This window comes from Podarcis cretensis (assembly GCF_951804945.1).
Source record: "Podarcis cretensis genome assembly, chromosome: 8".
In the NCBI taxonomy this organism is placed as follows: domain Eukaryota; kingdom Metazoa; phylum Chordata; class Lepidosauria; order Squamata; family Lacertidae; genus Podarcis; species Podarcis cretensis.
This window is the reverse complement of record NC_137177.1, coordinates 35,785,036-35,808,928: the sequence shown is the minus strand read 5'-3', so window position 1 is coordinate 35,808,928 and position 23,893 is coordinate 35,785,036. Positions and strand designations below refer to the sequence as shown.

Genomic DNA, 23,893 nt, shown 5'->3' with positions numbered 1-23,893 from the left:
ATCATTTTCCTCATATTATCTGGTGTAAGAGGGAAGTTAATGAGTGAGGCTTATGACCACCCCACCAAAACAAACATCATTTAGCTGGCACTGTTGAAATTAAAACCTGATCTACCCAATTCAGTTTGGGTGGGGGAATAGAAAGGAGGGCCCCACAAATAAAATTTATGTCTGCAAAAGTCTAAGATAGGCTTCCTCAACCTCAGCCCTCCAGATGTTAAAGGTAAAGGTAAAGGTACCCCTGCCCGTACGGGTCAGTCTTGACAGACTCTGGGGTTGTGCGCCCATCTCACTTAAGAGGCCAGGGGCCAGCGCTGTCCGGAGACACTTCCGGGTCACGTGGCCAGCGTGACATCGCTGCTCTGGCGAGCCAGAGCCGCACACGGAAACGCCGTTTACCTTCCCGCTGGTAAGCGGTCCCTATTTATCTACTTGCACCCGGAGGTGCTTTCGAACTGCTAGGTTGGCAGGCGCTGGGCCCGAGCAGCGGGAGCGCACCCCGCCGCAGGGATTCGAACCGCCAACCTTTCGATCGGCAAGTCCTAGGCGCTGAGGCTTTAACCCACAGCGCCTCCTGCGTCCCCCGCAGGTGTTAGGAGACTACAATTCCCATCATCCCTGACCACTGGTCCTGCTAGCTAGGGATCATGGGAGTTGTAGGCCAAAAACATGTGGAGGGCCGAGGTTGAGGAAGCCTGGTCTAAGAGGTTCTGGTTGTGCCAGAGCTAAGAATTGAAAGGTCCTGGCTAAGTGAATTTCTTCCCGTTCCCTTAAAAGGGGGCAAATGTCTTGATCCCTACAAGTGTGGGTGATGAGACCCCAAACAGTGTTAAACATTCTCTCTCTAGTCACCTGCCTCCTTGAGTCCCTTTAGGTTTACAAGCAGGACAAACAAAGGCACGTGCTATAGAACATACCACTTATCAAGCAACATCTATTCTTTAGGAGGGAACCATGATATACAAACTGCCAAAAAAAAAAAATACAGGTTCGGAAACTCCCTTAATCCCCTTGAAGGAAACAGGAAGCCAAAACTTCAGGCAGAGTCTCTTCTTTCTGGCCAGAACGGACTGCCTGGAGCTCTGCCAAACTGGGAGCCTGGAGGTTCTGAAGGAAACTGGTTCTTAGCCAGGCTTGTGCATGTGTTTGTTTAGTTTCAAGTAGTCACGACCGTATCTCTCCTCTCCCCAAAGAAGACTGGGACCAGGATATTGGGTGCCTGACCAGTGCTCTTGATAGCCATTTTATCCCTTTGAAAATCCAAGTTTCTAGCTGCAGAGAGGTCCTGTTTGCATGGGGCACCTTCTAAAGAGCATCTCATCAAAAGCAAAAGTAAGGCAAGTAGCAGGGAGACCAAAATGGACTTGAGTTCCTCTTTGGTCCCAGTAAGCCATGGTTTGGCCTAGTGCAACATGAGAAAAAGGATAACAAAATAAGTAATGGAATAGAGACATCCAGCAGTTGTCTACGCTAGACACTTGCAGTTCCCCTAGAGTCCAACAGCCCTTGTTTTGCACATTTAGCAGAGAGCTAACACATTGTTCCCTCATTTTTTATGGGACACCTACATGATGATGCCACCCACTTGTTATCCTCTTGTGTGTTCTCCACAGTATCAGCTTTTCTTCATCCATCTTCCCTTACAAGTCTCTGCACTACACCCTCTGTCACAGGTGTGCATTTAACTCTTTTTAGAAATTGTCCATGGAGGATGGAGAGGTGGTTGTGGGTGTGCTTATGCACATCTAAACACTGTGTGGTTTGAATGCAGCCTGTTCTACAAAGGTTAAGAGCCATGTCTGTCACTTCACAGTGATATTTGTAAGCTCTGGAGTACAGTTATGGGAGCTGAACTCTATGAAGCCACAAAGCTCCACCTCCAATTTGGGACTTACCTCCTTCTGTCAAATCATCCACATGCAGCCAAGGTCAACAACCAACAGACTGCAGAACAAGCCAATACAGAGACCATAAAGGGTGCTAATAGCTCATGTAAAGTTCAGATTTCATCCAAGGTAGACCAGCTATCAGTCTGTAGAAATGGGCTCTGAGCCTCACTCACAACAGATAAATCGGAAGAGAATCTTCACTGTTGCTTTCACAAACATCAAAGCTGGGGGTATGTGGAGTAGCCAGCTCCAGGGAACTACAAGCTTTTCCCTGCAGTCATGGTGGAAGCTGCTCCCCCAATGCTTTCTTCCCCCTGATGGCTGGTAAGAGCAGTTACATCTGTTTCTGTTTGACTGGGAACATAGGCTGGAGACCTCCAAGTCAGCAGTCACTCTGGGCTCCCCAACTTCTGTTTCAGGATCAAATACTACGAAGAAGGGAGGGAGGGAGAAAAGAGAGAGGAAAGGAAGAAATAAGGAAATGAGTTGCAGATGAAGTCTTGTCCTTTGTACAGCACCTAGGCCACCACTGGTTCTGAAATGAATATTAAATTGTAATAAGCACCAGTACCCCCATTAGACTCCAATGGATAGTGCCTTTGACAGTTTTAGCTATTTGGTGCTGAACTGTCTGCGGAAGCGGACAAACGCCAGCTCCCTCGGCCTGTAAAGCGAGATGAGCACCGAAACCCCAGAGTCCTTCATGACTGGACTTGTCAGGGGTCCCTTTACCTTTACCTTTTACCCACCCACTGAGATTAAAAGAAACAAAAGCTGAGGGATCATCCCAGACCCACCAGCTCTTTTCTCAATGGTGGGAGGGTGCTGTAGGCATCTTACAAAGGTGTGAACAAGAAGTCACAGCTCCGCACCACAGCACTGGCTCTCCTAGCATCTCTTCCCCATGCACAGAAGACACCCCATGGCTCCTTGAGGACCAGCTCTTACGTTCTTACGGCTGGCAATCGCTTGTTGCAGCCACAGCAGCTCCATGGCCAGGTGCTTTTGGTAGCGCTGGAGGTCAGGCACAGCTTGGGGCATCTCTGGTACTCTTTGGAAATGAAGCTCTGCACAACAAGAGGTGCACAAAAGGTCAAGAAACCACTCTTAGTCTGCGCCACCCTTGTCTCTCCCCTCCAGTTGGCTCCTATGCCCTGCCCCCCACTACCAGGTAAGTTTATTGGGGCAGGGACTTGCCTTTTCAACATAAGCAAAAAGCACTATGTTGGGTGATGATGCTGAAGAACAGAGAAAAACAGCAACTGTACTGCAAAGCAAAGGAAGACAGTGGGTGGGAGCTTGGAGTCTCAAATTGTTCCACATGCCTTACCTTGGCTCAGCCTTGGAGACTCCATGTTGAGGATCATGCTGCTCCATTCGGACAACATGCTACTGTGGTACATGCTTTCCTCACTCTCTCCTGGCAGGCTGCAAGCATTCCCAGGGGGCCTGCCCACAAGATGTTCCTCAGCCTCAGTTTCTGCCACCACTTCAGCTGGTGATTGCATCTTGCAATAAAGGGTTTTTTTGGAGAGTAGCTCTTCTTGACAACAAAACGCTGTCTCCTTTTCATGCAACTTGTTCTTGTTGGCCCCTGGCTCTTGGACACTTAATTCCTTGGCTTTTATTGGCTTCTGGACAGACTATATTTAAGGCAGAGGAAGAAGAGCACCATTTTCAATGCATGGCTGCAACATTAAGTATCACCCTCACTTTTACTGCCGCCAGTTTTCATTTCCCTCTTCTCTTTCCTCCTCGTGCAATTAAAAGCCAGCGAAATTATAAGCACTGCCAGCTTCTACCAAGAGTAGAAAGAACCAGTAACCATACCTTTGGAAGAAACACCGGCACAGGCATGTAATGACTGTCCCACTTCAGCCAATCCAGATCCCCTTCAATCTCCTTGACGATGCTATCATATTCCCCCTTTAAGCTTTGAAATCTCTTCCTGACCAGGTAACCCCTGACATGAGCCTAGGAAGTAAATGAATCATAAAAAAATAACAGTCACAAATTAGGAAGGAATTAAAGGCCATTAGCTCAAGCCTGGTTTAATAAGACAAGTCTACACAGACCAGCCTTCTAGGGTTGCCATGAGTCCCCCCACTTCCTGGTCTTGTGGCTTTAAAAAGCAGCCCAACAAGCAGGAATTATATAGTGACGCTTTTTCTATCTCCATCTTTGCCAGGCTGTTGTGGAAGATGCAGGAGAAAGGCCAGTTAGGAAGTTGGCAGTCCTAGTATACTGCGCTCCTGACCCCAATCCCAAAAGAACAGATGCTGGAGGCAGGAAAGGAAAGAAAGAGGAGCAAAAGGCATATGTATGTGTGCGTATTTATATATTACATGCTACCACCACCACTTTTGAGAACTTTTCCCTATGGGTATTCTTTAACAGAAGCTCCCAGTTTTGCATGCAGAAGCTCCTCTCGCCTGCTTTGCACCCTCACCAAGCCCCCCGCCCGCCCAGGGCTGCTGCTCCTTTTCAGGGTCTCCAGGGGGATGAGGCCACGATAGGAAGCCAAACAATGAGGACGAGCACCCCTAGGTCTGCCTTGAGTGGCAGGTCCACCATGCCAACCAGTGCCACCCACTATCCTGGTTCCGGCACCTGCAGCGTCCCCAGCACCTTCCTCCTCCTCCTCAGCACTAGCTCCTGCTGCTCTTCCTCGCTCTCCTCCATCATCTTCCTCGGCGTTGGCTGCCCTGGCAACCGCGTCTCTCGATGACATCAGCGAAGCGCGACAAGCGCGGGCTCTTTTCTTCTTCCTTTTTCCTGAAGTTCCTCAGAGCGGCCGCGAAGTGGCGCTGTCCAGGCGCCCTCTTCGTTTTCCGGGCTGGATGACGGAGGCGAATGGGGAAACTAAAAAAATTCCGTTATTTGCTTTCAAATTAATTGTAACGTCTGGCGCGCGCGCGCGGCCCCTCCTCCAGCCCACCTGCCCCCCGCCCACTGCCCGCAGACAAGTCTCTTCTGCTGCTCGCGGCGGCTGTTGGCGAGCTCTCGCGAGGTTTGTTCGCAAGGCATCGCGCATGCGCCTCTGAGCCGCGCCATTTTGGAACTGGCTGGCAGACTAGAGCGAGGCCTTGTGGGCGCGGCGGGGGAGAAACGGCGGCAAAGAGGAGCGTTCAAAATCCGGGATCCCGACTGGAGCTGCTGTGCTTTGCTGGAACTTGGCTGGCAGGTGAGAGTCGCGGCGGCGGCGGCGACGGCGACGACAACGCTTCCTCCTTCTCCCTCCACACCGCCGACCGGCCTGAGGGAAGAGGCGGCGAAGGAAACAATGCTTGCGTGTGGGGGGCGGGGCTCGTCCCGTGGGGGGGGGGAGAGGGAGGAGAAGCCGGGCTCTGAGGCTCCCATAGTTCCGTCTCTTCCCCCCCTGCCTCGAGCATGTGGCCTCTCCGTCCTTCCCCCGTCTCCTTTCTTCTTCCAAGGGAAAAAAATTATGGGACTGAAGTTCCGTTGGGGTCCAGCTTGGTCGAGGGGCGGCAGTTGGAGGCGGATTGCGAGGGAGGGAGAGTATAGATAGGGCAACCTGGGGCGGGGGGTGGGGAGTCGTACCCGACTTTACCTGGCTATGAAATGGGAGGGGAGCATAGCTGTCAACTTTCAGATTGGAAAATAAGGGATCAGCAGCCTCACCTGTCCCGGGGACAGTCTACAGGATATCTAACAATCCGGGATAGCAGCGGGAAGCAGCGCTGGAATAAGGGAATTTCCCGCAAAAAAGGGAAGGTTGACAGCTATGGAGGGCAGGAAACGCGCGCGCACTCCTGTAGGTTAGGCGCTGAGATCCACGGGCGCTTTTCCTCCTCCGCCCCCTCTTTCTTTCCTCGGGTCCCGAATCCGAGCTTGCCACCTCTGGTGGTTTGCAGCGCCGTCCTGTTGCGTGTTTACTCGGAAGTAAGCCACACGGTGCGTAACGGGGACTTTTCCCAAGTAACTCTTATGCCTTGGGGTTGCAACTGCAACTCCTCCTTTCACCGAGGACTGCCTTCTCTTCGGCTAGTTGGGCCAAGGAGCGTGCTTTTTGACAGTTTTAATTCCTCCGGTTTCCTTTGCGCCTGCCTCCCATGATAGTATCGCCGTTTCACCCTGCAGTAAGACATTCTCACCTCCCCTTTTTGCTGCCGATTTTAGCGTATGCTTCCAGCGCAATCGGCGTGGATTTCGTTGCATGTTATTATTTTAAGGCTTCCTTGTCCACAAGTACATGGTGTTCACGTCTGGAGAAAGGAACACTGATTGCAATGTGTCTTGTCTCTTCTTCCCAGCCTGGCCTTCTAGGTGATCTGGATTCTGAACATGAGGCCTGGATGTTTTGCAACCTGTTGCCTCACTTGTGGGGGACAAAAGGTAGCTGGATGTTGACCTGCAGAGTCTGCTTCGGTTGAAAGGGAAAACGTTGACTAAAAAGTGAATTGGAATTAAAACCAGCTCAGTCACTTTTCCACTTCAAACACTTCTGAAGTCTGCAGAACCACCTCATGAACTTTTGAAATTCTCCTTAAATTCAGGATAACACCTTGGACTAATATTTTCCCACATGGAAAGGATAATTGTATAAACTTCAGTTCCGCATACTACTTTCAAGAGCTGTTTTTGCTTTCTGGTTCAAACATTTCAGGCAAAACTGAGATTTAGTGCTTCTACACAACAAAATGCCGAAAAGAAAATGTAAATTTTCTGTTGGGCTACAGAAGAAGTATACCTGTTTTAGAAGAGGTAGAGATGATTTTGAAGGTGAATGCATGATATGTAAACCGGGTACATTTGTCTCTGTGGCAAATAAAGGAGGACGTGACCTGCAATCACATGTGGAGTCCGAAAAACACAAAAAAGCAATTCGAGGCGAAGCTTCCTCAGCACAATTAACAGACTTTTTCATAAAACCGTGCAGCAAATTAGAAGATGAAGTAACCGCAGCTGAAGGAACTTTTGCTTTTCACACTGTTAAGCACCACAACAGTTATAACGTGATGGCGTGCACATCAGGCCTACTGAAGACGACATTCCCAGATTCCAATATCGCAAGGAAGTTTTCAAGTGCAAAAACCAAGACAGAAGCAATTGTAAATTCTGTCTTGGCACCCGATTGTTTGGAAAATGTTTTGAAAAGCATTGAAGAAAATGACGTATGTTATTGTGGAGTTTCTACTGATGGGAGTAACCATGGTTCAGTAAAGGTGTTTCCAATAGTTATTCAGTATTTTGACTGGAAAAGTGGTGGTTTGCAGTCCAAAATAATTGAAATGCGAAGCCAACCCAATGAAACTGCAGATACAATCTTGTCATACGTGAAGGAAACTCTTGAAAGTAAAGGACTGCTAAAGAAATGCATAGCATTCATAGGTGACAACTGCAACACAATGTTTGGAGGGATACGATGGGATTCAGAAGGAAGAAATGTGTTTGCAAAGTTGAACAATGAGCTAGATAACAAAACTTTAATTGGTGTGGGATGTCCAGGACACATTTTGAATAATTGTGTTCATCAGGCAGCAGAAACTTTGGACATTGATGTTGAGAGCATCATTTTCAAGATATACCAGTACTTTCATATCTATACAGTCCGAACGGAGCAGTTAAAGGAGTACTGTGAATTTGTAGATACTGAATACAAAAAGCTGCTATCTCATAGCAAGACAAGGTGGTTGTCATTATTTCCAGGCGTCAATAGACTCATTCGCGTGTTTCCAGCTGTCAAGGCATTTTTTCTCTCGCAGAATAATCCACCAACAGTGTTAAAAAGGTTTTTTGAACACGCTTTTAGTGAGGTTTATTTATTGCACTTGCAGTCTCTCATGAGTATGTTTCACTCATATATTTTAGAACTCGAAAGGGAAAATAATTCAGTTGTAGAGGTTCTGAAAGTTCTGCTTTGTGTTCAGAACGTGCTCAATGAACATAAAAGCAACAACTTTATGTCCCTCAAAGTTAAGAGCCTTCTAGAAGAAAAGTGTAAGGAGGGTCTTGGTGCAGAATGTAACAAATTCTATGCAGAAGTAAATAGCTTATATGACAGCTGCATAGAATATCTGGGAAAATGGATGGAGTGCATGAAAGAGTTTTCATGCTTCATGTGGATGTCTCTTAGTGAGTCACTTGAGTGGGATAAGGTAGAACTTTCCATAAAATTTCTCCTGGACAGGGATGTGTCCATAGATGATGTGAAATGCTTTGATCAATTCTGCAACCTCAAGAAGTTTGTGGATCAATACAAAGGTGATGATAGGTTCATTAATCTTCAGGCACATCAGAAGTGGACCAAGTACTTTGAGACTTCCCAAAACATGTGCCACTCAGAACTTTTGAAGATTGCACAGTTTTTTTTTGCTGTTGCATCACATGATAATGCAAATATGGAACACATTTTTTCTTTGATGCAGAGTTGGTGGAGCAAAGAAAGAGGCCACTTATCCTTGGAATCGCTGCGGAGTATATTGCTAGTACAATATAATTATAAGCACTTTACTTGCAAGGAATTTCATGCTTATCTCTTAAGCAATAAGCAGTTGTTGAATAAGATAAGATCTACAGAGAAATATGCTTGGGCCAGACAACATCAGAAAGAAGAACAAAGTACATTTGAAAGTGACATACCATGAGGTAATTAGAAGTTAGCAAATGTGTTCTCTTTTTCGTTCTTCAAAATATGGCAACCTTAGTCTGGAACTGAGAGGGGTGTTACGCACTGTTGACACTAAATAAATGTTTTGTACTGACAGTATATGGTGAATGCTAATGTATAAGTTTGCTTGAAGACAGAGATGCATTATTAAACAGTCTGTCTCCCCACACTGCCTCATATTTAAATCAAGCCTTGCAATTATGTATTTGTGCCCCATCTCTCAGCCTTAGTTCCCAAGGCAGTTTACAATGACATTTAAAAATCCATCCAAGAAATGAAAGGGCCCCTGAGCAAATGAATGGGGAGGGCACAGGAGGGTGACACAGCCAAGAGGAGCCTTGGGGCAGAGCAGCAGTCCCCTAGGATTGCTATCAGCCAGTTAAGTCACTAAAGTGTAGTGCCAGTTCCCTCCCTTCAAAACATATTAGTATTAAAAGCTGAAAAGCTATAGGAGAGCCAATATACTCGCACGCACCCTCCACTGGTGTAGACCATCTAGCAGGACCATCAAGACATTTTCAATCCCAAATCTGGGTCTGAATCAATTTTATAGCAAATGTGGTTATAGTATGAACAAGAATTGAGAAAAAATTATTTTAAGACACAGTTTGCCAGTCTGACTTGCACTGCCACAATGATGTCTCCCAGCCCACGTAAAGCCCCGAACTCCTGGCTTACTGCCCCCTTGATCATGAGATGATGAGGTTCCTTACTACCTTCTCCCTTGAAAAGCACTTAGAACTGAAGGAGGCAGTTGGACACCCGTTTCCCGCACGATGTGCTCTCAAGGCTCAGATTAATTCTACTGGACCCAACTTTTGCACAAATCCCTTGGAAAAGTGAAGTGAATGCATGCACACTTTCTCTTGCACACCCCTGGTTGATGTTAACTGTCGTGGTTACAGGTAGGTAGCCGTGTTGGTCTGCCGTAGTCGAAACAAACAAACAAAAAATCCTTACAGTAGCACCTTAGAGACCAACTAAGTTATTGGTATGAGCTTTCGTGTGCATGCACACTTCTTGAGATACACTGAAACAAGTCTCCAGACCCTTATATATAGTGAGAGGGTGGGGAGGGGTATTACTCAGAAGGGTGGTGGGAATTGCAGTCGTTACCAGTCATCAACAGGTTTACCACACCTATCAGCTAATCACCCATTCCCACCACCCTTCTGAGTAATACCCCTCCCCACCCTCTCACTATATATAAGGGTCTGGTGACTTCTGTTTCAGTGTATCTCAAGAAGTGTGCATGCACATGAAAGCTCATACCAATAACAAACTTAGTTGGTCTCTACTGGAAGGAATTTTTTTATTTTGTTAACTGACCTGTTTACCCATTCCCATATTTGTGTGTGTGTCACTGTATTAAACTAGCAAGTATCAGTTGTCTCACACAGTCCCATTGAGGTCTGCGCCCCTTTCTGCCTCCTGGATCCCACCACCACAGCCCACCTCTGTGAAGTGATCCTCAGATGTACATTCCAAAGTAGAGAGCATTCCAATGCTACATCTTTATTGTAAGAACATCCATAAGATAAGCATTTGAGTCAAAGATTGCACAAAACCAGCATGTGGTTGTTTAAGGATCTCACACACACGCATATCTAGGAAAAGCCTTGCTGGTTCTTTGTGTTACCACAGTCTTTTCTCAGGTGAAACAAAGTTTCTTCAAGCCGGATGGAAAGGAGGCTTTCTTGTCACTTCTTCCTGTGAGTCACCAGCAGAACTCTGAATTGTGTGGGCCTTCTGTAGTTTGTCAGTATTCTCAACCTACTTGATGCATAAAGAATTAGAAATTAAAAAAACAAGGCTAGTGCTGTCTCCAAAAAACATTGAAATAAGCATCTAGAGGGCTTTGGAAGGAAGGTTGAACTGGGGTGCAACTGCTGGAGTAGGAGGGCTGTAGGAAGAGAACAGGGATGGGGGACTTGTGGTGTCCCAGGTGTTGCTGGACTACAACTCCCATCATCCCTGACCATTGGGCCATGCTGCCTGCAGGGGACAGTGAGACTTGGGAGTCCTGCAAGATGTGGAGGGCCACTGATGTACCCCACCCCTGTCTTAGAAAAAGGTAACACATGCAAGAATAAATGATATTTTGTGATTAACCACCTTTTCTAAGGTGAAGGGGTTAAACTATGGATACGTTTTTTTCTGTGAAAGGTGCTGTAGACAATATGCACATTTCTATGAGACGGCTACTTTACCTTCCTGCGTTGCAAAGCTTCACTTTTGGGCACAACTTCCTCTTCTACAGTCTCTGCAGCTTTCTGGAAAAAAGGGGAGATAAAATTGAAGAGGCCCAAGAGGATTCACAACACACAGCTGGAGAAGTGCTTTGTTGCTCCATACAGCAGTAAGTCCCAGTGAAGAAAATGGGACTTGCTTCTGTGTAGAGGGCTGTACAGTAAGTTGGCCACAGCCACAAAGCCAGCTGCTTTTTAGAATCATGGCCACAATTGGAATGTAAAATTTAACAACAGGCTCCTTGTGTGAGGATGGAGATCTAAAAAAGCTTTCAGCTTTCGAGTCAATGTAAAGGCAAAGAGACTCCAACCCAATATTCAGAGTTCTCCATAACTCCTCCCCTAGACACATTTTGAGAGTGAATTCTTCCTGCTGAAGTTTCGTCACCCACTGGGATTCTTTGCGGTGGTGAGAGTTTCCATTCATAAAATCAATCCAGAAGATGTTGACCTAAAGAGAGGCCCACATAACCCCCTCATACCTGGTCAAGAGGCAATTCCACCTGCGTGTTTTCATCATCTCTGATTTCCTGGGCATTCTGTATCTCTTCCCTTACACCTTTTATTTTGTAAACACTTCCTTCATCTGTAGGAAAATAAGACATTTTGAGAAAACATTATTTCGTATCCTGGGGCATCCTTACCAGAGGAAATGGGATTGCAAAGGCAGCCTACCCAAATGGCCTGCAAGTCTGAAGTCTTCTTCACTTTGGGGGAATCCTATGACCTTTCCCCTTTAAATTAGGAGCACCCTTTCATTTCACCCAAGAGGTACTTCTGAATAACACAGCTACGTCATATTCCAGAGAAGTTTTCAACATCTCTCACACATGATGGATGGGATTCACTACGCCAAAACACAGTTCTTGCCACCAGCTAAGGACAAATTCATGGAAGACAGGAAGACGGAACCTTCAGGGGGCACTGCCTAAATTTAAATCAAGCTGGCTCAACCTGAGACCTTCCACAACCTTCACAGGTCATACTACATGCGGTTGGGCTTTATGTGAATTCTACCATCTTTATTACTACTGTATTAAGGATACTACAATCCATATTAAACCAACCAATAAAGACATTTGGTTGGCCTAAATGAATACACTGCCCCTCATAGGGATTTGAGTTTTGTTTCTTAATGACCAATGAGGCTATCTTTGTGTTATGTGCAACATTCATTCATTAATAACATTTGTACTCTGCTCTTCAGCCCAAAAGGCTCCCAGAGTGGCTTACATGCAATCAAAACAAGACAGGCTTATCAGCTAAAAATTCACACAGCACGCAAGGGAAAAGGAACAGGGAGGGGAGAGGGAAATAAAAAACTCAGGCACTACACAGCAGTTCCTATATTGACCAGCTGGCAGAATTCAGGGGCAGGTGGGGCCTGATGGAAATGATCCTCCAGCAAAGCTGATTACATTAGCCCTGTTGCTTCCCATCTCTCCCCCTGAGGCAGCCTGAGAGAATGGCTGCCCCCAGGATGACAGTTGAGGGGAGGAAGAGGAGGAGGTCTGGTGGGGCTGGCTTAGCTGACAGACATTCCAAGCAAGAAAACCTCCTTTTCCTTTTTACCTTGGTCAGAATTCTGGTTTGAGTTCCTCCTGATACGCCCGGCCTGGCCTGGCTTGGCGTGGAAGATGGAGTCTGGCTCCTTGCGCAGGTGCTTCCTGCCTTTCCGCGTCACCGCGGAAAGATTCTGGCTGCTCTCCTTCTGCACAATCCCTGTGGACTGCACTCTCCGAAGGTTCAGCTGCAAGTGTGAGACAATTTTATCATTCTCAGGAGAAATTTATTTCTAGGAGTGGTGCCTTATTTGAGCTGGGAGCCCCACCACCTCCACATTTATGAGTGCTGATGCTCAGGTGAGATGTTTCTTCACAATCACACAAGTTGCCATGGCTGTCACTTGTGAGCTCCTACACTCACATTTCACTGCTGACACAACTAGGCTCTTTCCACCAAAAAAAGAAAGCTAGTGTGGTGTAGTTGTTAGAGTGTGGGACTAGGACCCAGGAGACTAGGGCTCAAATCCCCACTCGGCCACTGGGTGACCTTGAGCCAGTCATAGCTTCCCAGGCTAACCTACCTCCCAGAGTTGTGAGGATAACAGTGGGGAAGAGAACCATGTGTGCTACCTTGTCACTTTTGAGCTGGCCATCGGGTTTGAGGGAGAAGCAGGGCTGTTTCCACACAATGATTGCTAAGGTGGAAGACACACCACAGGATGACTTTTCCCACTCCATATTCTCATGCTGAAGCAAACTTGGGGAAAGGGTCCCCACAAAATAAAATGGCAGACTTGGGTAGCCAGAGAACAAGTGCTTTCAGCACATCCATCATTTGTCATCACTCTCTAATTCTAGAGGGTGGACTCAATGGCAACCTCATGGAGATTCATCCACTTTGAAAATGCACCATCTCAAATCGGGGTGTGGAGTCTTCCTGGCCCAGTGGGCCTGATGACCTTCTGTTCCCACCCTCACAGGGTCATTACGATGCTAGCTGCTTGGGGGCTGCAGCAAGAGGAGCTTGGGCAGGCCGATGCTTGGTAAAGCTGCATTCTGGAGGGATTGGCTGTGCAACCATGGGTTGAGTTCACCTGCTGATGGGCAATGAACCATGATCAAGTGCCCCACAGGGAATTTGGTCATGCAGATGATCTACCTACGTCTATACCTGATGTTACATTTGCAGAGCTAAGCAGGATCCAGTATGGTTTAAAACTGGATGAAAGACTATGTGTTGAGATTCCTGCATTGCAGGGGACTGGACTATAACACCTTCCAACTCTGCAGTTCTGTGAATCTATTATTCTATATGACATCAGGTGTGGGGAAGATGGGTGTAGTTTGGGGAAAACAGTCTCACAGGCCAAACTGGAACCCACACAGGGCCAAATCTGGCCTGAAGTCTGGAGATTGCTCACCCCTGTCTTAAATGGTTCAAACATTTGTCCCAAATGGCATATTAAGAGCCACCATTTGCTTTTCGGGGGGGGGGGCAGATAGAAGTATTTAATGATGGAAGGGAGAGATACATACAATAAAAACATGTTTTTAAAAATATGACATCAATGAATTTTTAAGGCTGCACAAACCTTATGGGGCCTTTGTTAAGTTCTTTGCAGTAATATTATTTGTGCACTTTTACTGATGACCATGTAATCACAAGCTCCCTTTTTCAGTCAACACGAAAGAGAAGCATGAGGAGAAGCCCCCATTTCCCCAGAGCTGCTGTTTGTGTTTCTCTACCTGTTGTGGCGGTTCAAGGAGTGCTGAGTCACTGGACCCCTCTAGCGGAGCCAGGTGGAGCTTAGCTAACTGGAAAAAAAGAAGATATAAAATTCCCACCAGGGTAATTGTGAATAAATCAAATTAATTGTTAACTTAACCCAAGGCTGCTTCATTTTAAAAAGACAGGCAGACCCAGAGGGCTGGAATTCCGAGTAGAGGAACCAAAGCCTATCTCTACATTTCAATTGGGTTTTGAGCCGTGGCAATGGAAAGGGCAGACTTTTGTGGCACAACATCAGGAAATCCTATGCACTGAGATTTAGCAATGTGAGATTTTAGCTTCCCTGTGATCTCTTTTATTTGATGAAATGAGGGTGGACCAGCCCAATACATCACACAGGGAAGCAAGCGTTTTGCAGAAATCACACTATTTTTGAAGAATCTAACAACTCCTTGGGTGCTACCCAATGGTCACTGGAAACCCTTTTTTTTAAAAAATGGATTTTTCTCAGAAAGGGAAAATCTAGAATAAAATATTTTTCTCATAAAATATCTGAGAAAAAACATGGGCTGGCCATTCTGCATGAGCACCACCAAACCCACCATATGACACACCAACCCATCTGGAAGTCCTGTCCCCACCCTTGCCCCTTCAACCAGCAGAATCCCTGGTCAGCACCATCCCTGGGGAAGTCAGCAAAACTTACCCCTCGATTGTGGCTCATTCGTCTGCTATTTGAGTGGTCCCTGTAATCATAGAAGCAGGAAATTCACTGCGGCCCACACCTGGATAAATTTAGTTAGGGAAAGAGGGTCTGGACAGGTAAGATTTATTTTAAAATAATAATTCTTATAGTGCTAAAAAGTTGCCTTTGGTACGTTGTTATATCTGCTATTGTGTTGTTTTACTATGTAATTAGGACATTGTTTTTGCACTTTTTGATTTTGAAATGCATTCCTGTTTCCTTGGTTGTAAGAGCATTATTTGTTTTGTAGAAAAGCGGCCTACAAATAGGATCATGATTGATTTTTATTTTGTTTTAAAGGGCTATGTTTGGAACAAGAGGGACTGAACAAGTTTTAGCAGCATGAACACAACCACGAAGGAGTGGGAGGGGCTGGTGTTTACGGACTTATGGCCATCTAAGGAGTGGCAATTGAACTGGCCCCCACTGACTTCAGCCACCTACCGAATTGGCTGGTGTGTTATCTTTGGGGGCACCAGCAATTCGAAGTAGGGCAGGTCTTTGTACTTCTCCAGGCCCACTGCAACGTAGTAGTTGCCGCTCACCAGATCTTCACCCGTGGAAACGGCATCACCATTGAGCTTGCAGAGCCTGGCCAGAAACAGAAAAGCAAGTATCTATAACAGGCAGGGAAATCTATACTGGGAATGAGATTGAGGATGGAGAGAAAGTTCTGTATTTGAATGGAGAAGGACCATAGCTCAGTGGTGTAGCACCTGCTTCGCATGCAGAAAACAACCTTTGCATGGGAGAGAACCCTGGAAAACCACTGCCAGTTAGTGTGGGCAATACTGAGTCAGATGGGTTAATGGTCCGCCTCAGTATAAAGTAGTTTCTGAAACTTCACTATAAATCTGAAGTGAAACTAGCAAACCAAAATGCTTACAAAGCCTTGAGAACAAACTTTGCACCTTTCTGCATTACTGTAAAATATTAAATAATAATAATAATAATAATAATAATAATAATAATAATAATAATAATAATAATAAAGAATTGGTATTCTATTCCAACATTAAACCTACTGTACAAAACAATGTGGCTTTAAATGTCACTGTCTTCCCTTGGGAACTGTGTTGACAGCTTGGGACTTTGAGCAGAATTGCCAAATTACAGTTCCCTAAATTCCTTGGGAGGAAAACCATGACAGTGATGCCAATATGAAACAGAATGCAGATCTCTTCCTACAGACCATGTGGTTGCTTGTAACCCCCAGTCAACAAACCTTGTTGCACATATTCCTAGGAATGGGCACTTTCAGAGGAAGAATCTAGCAAGTCCAATTACTTTTATTTATTTATGGCATTTATACCCCACTTCTCCTTCAAGCTCAAGGCGGGATTCTTCCCCATTTTATCCTTATAACAACCCTGTGAGGTGGGTTGGGCAGAGAGTAACTGGCCGAAGGCTGCCCAGTGAGCTTCATGACTGAGCTGGTTTTTCTACTTGTAAACTACTTAATAGTCTATTTTGGCACTAAACAACACATAAATAGCCAGTGTTCCAGAATTCAATAAATCCCACATAGAGGTGCCTCCTAGGAGACAAAAACCTTTGGGTCCATTTCCCAAAGAATCTCGTTGTTGGAAAGCGAAAGGCAGGCAAAAGGGGTGGAGCTTGTTCAAAGTACTCACCTTCTAACAGCCCCAGTCCGCAGGTTCGCCTTGACTGACAAGATGGACAGGACGGCACTCCACTCTTGCAGGGTGCTCTTGTTGAGGATCAGGCGGAAGGGGGGGCTTAGCAGGTCCCCGTTGCGAAAAACACTTCAACAGAGAAGCAAAGGGACAGGCTGCATAGGGCATGATTTCTATAGTTGCCTGTATGTGTAAGCTCTCCATTCCTTTGGGAAGGGGCGTGGCTCTGTGGCATGGTTGCATATGGAAGGTCCCAGTTGAAACCCCAGTGGCACCTGGTAGGGCTGGGAGAGAACCTGGCCTGAAATGTTGGAGAACCACCGCCAGTCACTGTAGACAATGCTGACCAAAATGAACCAGTGTATGAATGGTATACACTGATGGTATATACAATGACGACCACCAAATCCACCAACTACATACAACAAGACACTTAATGCCACTGTTGCTTCAGGAACCTCCAAGCCGCCTTGCACCCAACAGGTACTCAATTCAGGTTTATACATTTTTGCTAACCACACACCAGCTAAAAGCAGCACGAAGCCCTTGTGCCAAGACGTTTACCCCTATAACAGTCAAGAAACATGGCTTGAATCAGGCCTGGAGTGAGGGACGGGGCATGTTCTGCCTTCAGACCCTTTCCTAATAATCCCTGCACTCCCCCCACCACCACTGTCCAAAGAACATTTGCTTTCTCTACTGCTCCAAAGGGGAAATTGTCAGAAGCAGCCAGGGAGTCACTCACTGTATAATGCAGGGCAAGTTTGCCTGCTTCCTCCACTGTGTCGAAACAGGCATCTTCTGGGGAATAACTGGGTAGCTCTGAAGACCAGAAACACCAAAATTGTTATTGACAACAGGAGATCTCCAGCCGTGCTCTTGGTGCTCTGCAGATAAGCATAAACAGAAAAGAGAGACCAACAGGGGTCTCTACCCCAGCAACCTTACAATCTGATTTTTGGAAGACCAGAAGAGGGGAGGGAGGACCAAGTCTGACAAGCGACGGACATGGGGTGACTCAGAAGACAGAGGCAGCCCAGGAAAGCCTGACAGGTTTATGCATTCTAGAGTTCAAACTCGGAATTTGAAACCAGACAGCCAACAACAGGTTAATGGGCTGCTGCCCTCCCCGCTAAGCCCAGAACTATGGCACACAGCAGTGAGTCACTGTGGCCTTGGCAGGCCTGTTCCTAAGAGGCACTGCTAAGACAAGGTCTCTGTTGTCACCAACACAGAAAGAAGCCTTCACAATAGCTTGCTGAGTGCACATCTTGCTGCTACGGTGACTAAAGCTTTACTGTATATATACACAACTCAGTTGGTAGAGCATGAAACTCTTGATCTCAGGGTCATGGGTTCAAGCCCCACACTGGGCAAAAGATTCCTGCATTAAAGGGGGTTGGACTAGATGACCCACGTGGTTCCCTTCCAATTGTATGATTTTTAGTCTTGTAAGGTGGATGGGACTAACTCAAGGGGTTCCACTCAGCCTGAGGAAGATTCAGACCTTCCTCCGCAGATTTACTCTTCAGAGGTTAACCTATATAATGCATATCACCATCTTCAATGAGTGGACCATTCTGTACCCCTGCACTGCTTGCCTTTCGACCTAAGTAGAATCACAACAGTGATAGATAGTTCAAGGTCTTGTTGCTATATTTAAGAGAAAAATCAGTGGGTGGGTGGGTGGGTGAATAACTTACTTGCATCAGCCACCAGGCATTGCAATTTGTGTACAAACACACACATTTATTATTATTATTACTACTACTACTACTATTTGTACCCCCACCCATCTGACCGGTTACCTCAGCCATTCTGAGTGGTTTCCAACAAATATAAAAGCATAATAAAACACCAAACATTTAAAATCACTTAAAGCTGCTTTCTACTGAGCCTAAAAACATGGAAACAGCAGTTCAGAGCCCTCTTGCAGGTTTGCTTCACTGCATTGGCTTCTGAGAGACTGGACTATATTGGAGTGGGTGGGCCAAGCAGAGAGAGTAACTTTTCCAGACTGTAAGCCTGAAGGCAAAGCTTATTCTTTTGCTTCCACAGTGCCTAATGCGCCAATAAAAGTATTTTTGTGTGTGTGAAAACCACTTTAGACTGCTCATCCTTTAAAGCCGCATCAGCTGTTTACTAACAGCCGAGGCCTTTCCCTGCCCCGCTCTTGAACTCACCTGCACTCTGTCTTTCTTCTGGTTCCCATTGAGCTGCTTCATTTCAGGGTTTAGGTAGCTGTCAAAGCAGTGAGGGAAGAAAATGAACAGGGTGTGCAAGCAGAGGTCAAATCCCAGCTCAAGTCTGGCTCACTGATTGGGTCTGGTTAAGTCTACTGTTGCCAAGTCTCATTCTCCTCTGCTATGGATTGGACATGTAATTTAGCTTTACAGCTTCTTGTTTGGTGGAATTAATGTCCCATGACGAAGCCAATGTGATCTTTATAAACAGCAACATTTGGGTGATTAATTAAAAAAACTATTTGGATCTGCAACAAAGTGCTGCAGTATAGCAGGGGTGCCCTCCAGGACTTGCAGGGGTGAGCAAGTAAGCAGGCACCAGCAGCACCATGGCCATTGCTGCTGCTGCTGCTTTATTGCCAGTGTTCGAAATTAGCCAAGAGCCAGGCACATTGTGAACCTGACTATCGGCCACTTGTGAACAAATGAAGATGCCAGGGAGTCAGGATGGCGCCTGACATCTCCATCATCTGGAGGTACATGCCTGGGGATCATTGGTGCTTGATTGTTTTCACACACTAATATCACATCCTGTGGAATTCTATCCATTATATTTTATCTGCACAATCAGAACAAATTTCTAGAACCAATTTTGTTTCCTGTGCAGCCTGAACAGCAGTGGTGAACAACGTTAATTGTTGTGCAAACCTAAAGTTATGGTGTTCCCTTGAATCCCGCCCCTCTCCCAGAAAATAGTGACTCTTTGGAGGCAACCAAAGCCAGAGACACTATGGTTTACAAAAGCCAGAAACGACCCCCAACTTCGTACTGTAACAGCCCTCCAAAATGCTGCCTCTGTCTGTCTCACACCTACCTTTCTCTTCTGCTAACATCCCTAACTGTCAACGACCATTAAAATCCCCCAACGCTCTTGAGGAGCAAATAAAGACTAGGGTCCTAATCCAGGATATTATAACAACTACAAATTATACACTTTTTTGGCCCAAAGGCCCCCAAAGTGGGAAACTGCATGTTAAAACAAAATATTTATTTCTTTAAAATATTTATAAACTGCCTACTCCCATAAAATATATTAAGGCAATGTACAACAATGTGCGCGCACACACACACACACCTGTAAAGTGCCTCAAAACAGTACAAAACAATCATAATAATTGACTGGCTCGTCTTTTTAAAAATTTAAACAACTGAACAGGCCTGTTGACATAAAAAGGTCTTCAAGAGACATCTGAAAGTCAAAAGCAAGGGATGCCCTCTTCTGGTTAATGGCAGTAATCAAGCTGGGGTCCTTATTTCATGGAGTGCAATAAATGCTACCATCAAATCAGCAAGCAAAGGCAGCCAAATCACAAGAGGAAAAGCCTCCCCAAGCAAGATTGCTTACAGGTGACTTCACCAACCCTCCACACAGCACCTAGAAGACTGTACAGACAAGAAGAACCACTTATCTAAAAAAATGAGAAACATTTCTAGAAATATTAAGTCCAACATGCCCCCCCCCATTATTTCTAGCAAAATATAGCCCCTCAATAGAAGCCTCATTAGACTTGTGTGCCCTGTCCCTCCGAAACCTCAGCCATGACCTCCAAAGTCAAAAGCACTTGCAGAAAGGTTCTAGTTCTCTCCTAATAATAATCACAATGTTTCACCTCAGTCACTCAACAAGTCTCAGGCAAAGGGCTGAGTCACCTCTTCTCTCTGGGACCCTCCAAAAGCCACCAGACTTTGGACACCCACCCACCCCTGTTTTGGGCCATGTTAGCTGGGGCCGATGGGAGCTGTAGTCCAAAGCATCTGAAGGGCACCAGGTTGAGGAAGGCTGCACTAAACATTGACCACCAGATATCAGCCTTTGTTGCCTGCCAGAAGATTGACTGTATTCCCAGCGGACTGTGGGATAAGAGGCGCTGAAATTCAGACTGTTCTGTTACCTTGCACATCAGCTTTGTATGTCAGGAGCCCACGCATACACAATACTTGCTGGGGATAATGCCTGTGATGTTTGTGGGCTGACATCACATACTTGCTGCTGTCACAATCCAGGAGGGGAGTCTCCCTGGGGACACACAATCCATTGTGGGGCCTCCTGTATGGGTACGGAAATCACAAATGGGGAGAGATGTTGCTGTGGCACTCAGGTCTTCCTTGTGCGCTTCCCAGAGGGCCAGAGTAAGAACAGGATGAGAGACCCTCCAAGTGCCCCTATTTTCCAGGGACAGTCCTGGATTTACAGAAACCATCCTGGTTTCTGATTTGATCCCAGAATGTTCTGCTTTTCTTTTCATCAGAGAAATGTGGGAGAGGATGCAGTTATGTGACCCCTGAGCTAAGGAGATAAGTAACTGTGCAACCTTTAGAATGGGGTTGCTATATTCCCAAGAGCGAAAATCCAGACAAAGTTGTTGACCAAAAAACAAGTCAGTCTTTGGGCCTTTGGGCCTAGTTGCCTGGCCACCATTTTTACAATCTGATTCCCAGACGTGTCCAGGAAAACCCAGACATATGGCATCCCTACTTTAGAAGACATCTGAAGGCAGCCCTGAATAGGGAAGTTTTTTAATGTTTAATATTTTATTATAGTTTTTATATACTTTGGAAGCCACCCAGAGTGGCTGGGGCAACCCAATCAGATGGGTGGGGTATTACTACTGCTGCTACTACTACTACTACTACTGAATAGGACGTCCCTATTTTCATCAGAGAAATGTTGGGGGTTAAAAGGGTGATGGGCTAGATTGCCACTGGCCTGATCCAGCAGGTGGGCTCTGCTTATGCTCTTAACTTCCACTCATGCCATCAGGACTCATGTAGGAGATCCTACCGCAAGGAGGCCGGAGGGTGGCAGCACGAAAATGGGCCTTTTCTGCAGTGGCTCCGTGTTTGTGGAATGCTTACCCCAGAGAGGTTCCGTTGGTGCCTTCATTATACACTTAGGTGCCCAAAGAAAATGTTCCTCTTCAACCAGGCCTTGGGCGGAATAACATCCGATGCCCTTTTAATGTGTGGTGGGAGGGGGCATTATTGGGTTGTCTTTGTTCTTATGCTTATTATGTATTTTGTGTGTGTTTTTATATGAGAATTTTATGATGTGAACGGCCCTGACATCTACGGCTATAGGGCAGCATGGAAATTTAATAAATAAACAAATAAAATACCACGTGCCAGCAGAGGGAGCTCTCTGAGTTTTCTTATAAGAGGACTTGCCAGACACAGCGAGATTCAGTGTCTATTTCTAGTCACCTCCCAAACCTATTCCTAAAACGCTCACAGCCACGAGGCGGCTGTATGTGAAAACAAAAACATTGGATAGGATCAGGGACAGCATATGGGAGAAAGGGTTAACTCTGTTTGGCATGGTCTTTCAGGTTTAAATGACCTCCCCCCCCCCCCCAATCCTGTTATTTGCTCAACAGCAGAAAACGTGCACATTGAACCAGCACATGTTTCCCTACAGAGCTAACTGCAGCTTGGGAGGACAGTTTTTATCTGCGGAAATGGTGCAGGACAGCTGTGCTGAAAGCCTAACTCCCCTCTGCGCAGTTCCCCCCCCACACACACACACCAGCAGCTACTTTCAAATAAAAATGTGGCATCCTGCAGTGCCCCAGGTGAGAAGACACCCTCATTTTTGGTAGGAAATCAATGCCCTCATACCTGACTTCATCCGTCCCTGCCTGTCAACATAGCTAACAGGTTCACAGTCGGTGGAGCTGCTTTTCTGCAGAGAGCCTGGGATTATTTGGGGTTGGGGAGGGGGGCAGATATTTTGCTGCCATCAGTAGGGCAGGCAGCACAGCCAGCCTCCAAGTGCCTACTCACTCCAGTCTCTTGAATCTCTCAAAGCCTCCTGCAACGTACTGGCACCCATTCTGCAGCTCGCCCAGGTCGGAGACCCGATGACCGTGCCGGGGGGTGTAGATGCTTCTGATGGCCGTGGGGGCGTGGATTGTGCTGGTCACCTCGTTCAAAAAGGCCTCAAAGGTCAGGAACCGCCGGTGGCTCACCACGAACTTCCTGCCGTGGAAGAAGGGGTCCCCGTTGCGATACACCATCACGTTCTTGGCCACAGGGGCCACTGCCACTGTCCCTGAGCTCATGTCCCTCTGGCCTGTAGGTACCAGCAGGTTGCTTATCTTGCAAATCCCCTTGGCCAAAGTTGGAAAGCGGAGCAATGGGGGCGGGGGGCAATCCTAGTGAGCTCCCACCACTGCAAACCCTTCCAGTCTGAGCAGGGCCTCTTTGCCAAGGTCTGTTCTGAGAGAGCAAGGCTTGCCGTTTCCATAGCTGCCAGCTCAGCAGGGGAGGAGGAAATATCCTTGTCAGGCCAGGAAGCTGAGCCACATCAAGAGCGAGAGGGAGGGAGGAAGCGAGTGAGACACTTTTGGCTTGCCATGGACACCGATCCTCCCTTGAACAACATTCACAGTCCAGGTTCCTTCCTTTGACTTCAGAACCTATCTAGTTCTCAGGCCCGCAACATGGGCATGTGCAGAGTTCCTCCCACCTAGGATTTTCCTCCCACCTAGGATTATAAACGAGTCTTCCAGGCCCTTCTCACTTATGTTGAGAAGTGATGCCACTGGTGGACACAGCTTGGGAACGTATATTTTCACACTATAGGCAATACATTTATTTTGCAAAGGAATTTGCAATCCTTCCTGTGCTTGCCTACCTAACAACTCAGCAAGGTAGTCCATTGTTAATTCCAATTTACAGATGGAAAAAAAGAGGTCGAATGTGTTGCCTACTCACTGAAGCCACAGGACTTGCCCCTGGGCTGCTTATTTGTCAAAGCAAGCTCTATACACCCTGGCAGGACTAAGTACTACAGTCCCAAACAGCCGTGTTATAACTCCTGTGATGCAGAGCCGATTGTTTCTTGGAGAATATTCTGTGAATATTCACAGAACCTGGTGCTCCATAACCATCTCCCTGCACTGGGCATTGCTGTCCAGCCAGGTAGGAAATGTGGCTGCCACCTCTGATGATCACGGATGGTTTGTATTCTGCAATTCAGTACAAGAACAGAAAAAAATGCAGATAGTGGCACAAGGGGCAGAATCCAGATTCTCCAGAATCTTAACACTTCTCAGGGGGGAAAACATAGCCATAAGCCTTGCAAAGGATGTGGGTAAATCTGACCACAGCAGGCCCACTTGTGTACAGCATCTTGCTTGTACCCACAGAAAGCAGCATTGGGGCAGAAGTGATGGTTTGGTACTAGGCAGGGGACACTCCTCCGGAGTACTGGGTGCATAAGTCTGGGATAATCCAAGCTTTTTGTGGGATTGCTGGGAGCCTACT

At 46.5% G+C, this 23,893-nt stretch overlaps 2 protein-coding genes and 2 long non-coding RNA genes across 5 annotated transcripts; 2 read left to right on the top strand and 2 right to left on the bottom strand.

The window, feature by feature from the left end:
- Positions 1-914: 914 nt before the first annotated feature.
- On the bottom strand, positions 915-4,789 carry LOC307222589 (IQ domain-containing protein C-like). Its single transcript, XM_079987984.1, has 5 exons — positions 4,500-4,789; positions 3,720-3,863; positions 3,220-3,532; positions 2,838-2,956; positions 915-2,317 (listed from the first exon to the last, which is right to left on the bottom strand). Exons 1-5 carry the CDS (start codon positions 4,572-4,574, stop codon positions 2,279-2,281), a joined length of 690 nt encoding a protein of 229 aa, XP_079844110.1. The 5' UTR covers positions 4,575-4,789; the 3' UTR covers positions 915-2,278.
- A 71-nt stretch (positions 4,790-4,860) lies between these two features.
- On the top strand, positions 4,861-8,723 carry LOC307221872. Its single transcript, XR_013841575.1, has 2 exons — positions 4,861-5,073; positions 6,164-8,723. It is a non-coding gene; the product is annotated as an uncharacterized lncRNA (long non-coding RNA).
- Positions 8,724-10,019: 1,296 nt separating this feature from the next.
- DCDC2B (doublecortin domain containing 2B) lies at positions 10,020-22,864 on the bottom strand. 2 transcript variants are annotated; one of them, XM_079986591.1, is made up of 11 exons: positions 22,409-22,864; positions 18,569-18,626; positions 17,131-17,207; positions 16,383-16,514; positions 15,193-15,339; positions 14,710-14,749; positions 14,021-14,089; positions 12,342-12,519; positions 11,252-11,355; positions 10,731-10,793; positions 10,020-10,296 (listed from the first exon to the last, which is right to left on the bottom strand). In XM_079986591.1, exons 1-11 carry the CDS (start codon positions 22,684-22,686, stop codon positions 10,294-10,296), a joined length of 1,149 nt encoding a protein of 382 aa, XP_079842717.1. In that variant the 5' UTR covers positions 22,687-22,864; the 3' UTR covers positions 10,020-10,293. The 2 variants fall into 2 exon arrangements, with proteins under 2 accessions (XP_079842717.1, XP_079842716.1); XM_079986590.1 differs by having other exon boundaries at positions 10,020-10,293; positions 22,409-22,852.
- Positions 12,499-15,186, top strand: LOC307221873. Its single transcript, XR_013841576.1, has 3 exons — positions 12,499-12,631; positions 13,954-14,123; positions 15,049-15,186. It is a non-coding gene; the product is annotated as an uncharacterized lncRNA (long non-coding RNA).
- Positions 22,865-23,893: the final 1,029 nt, after the last annotated feature.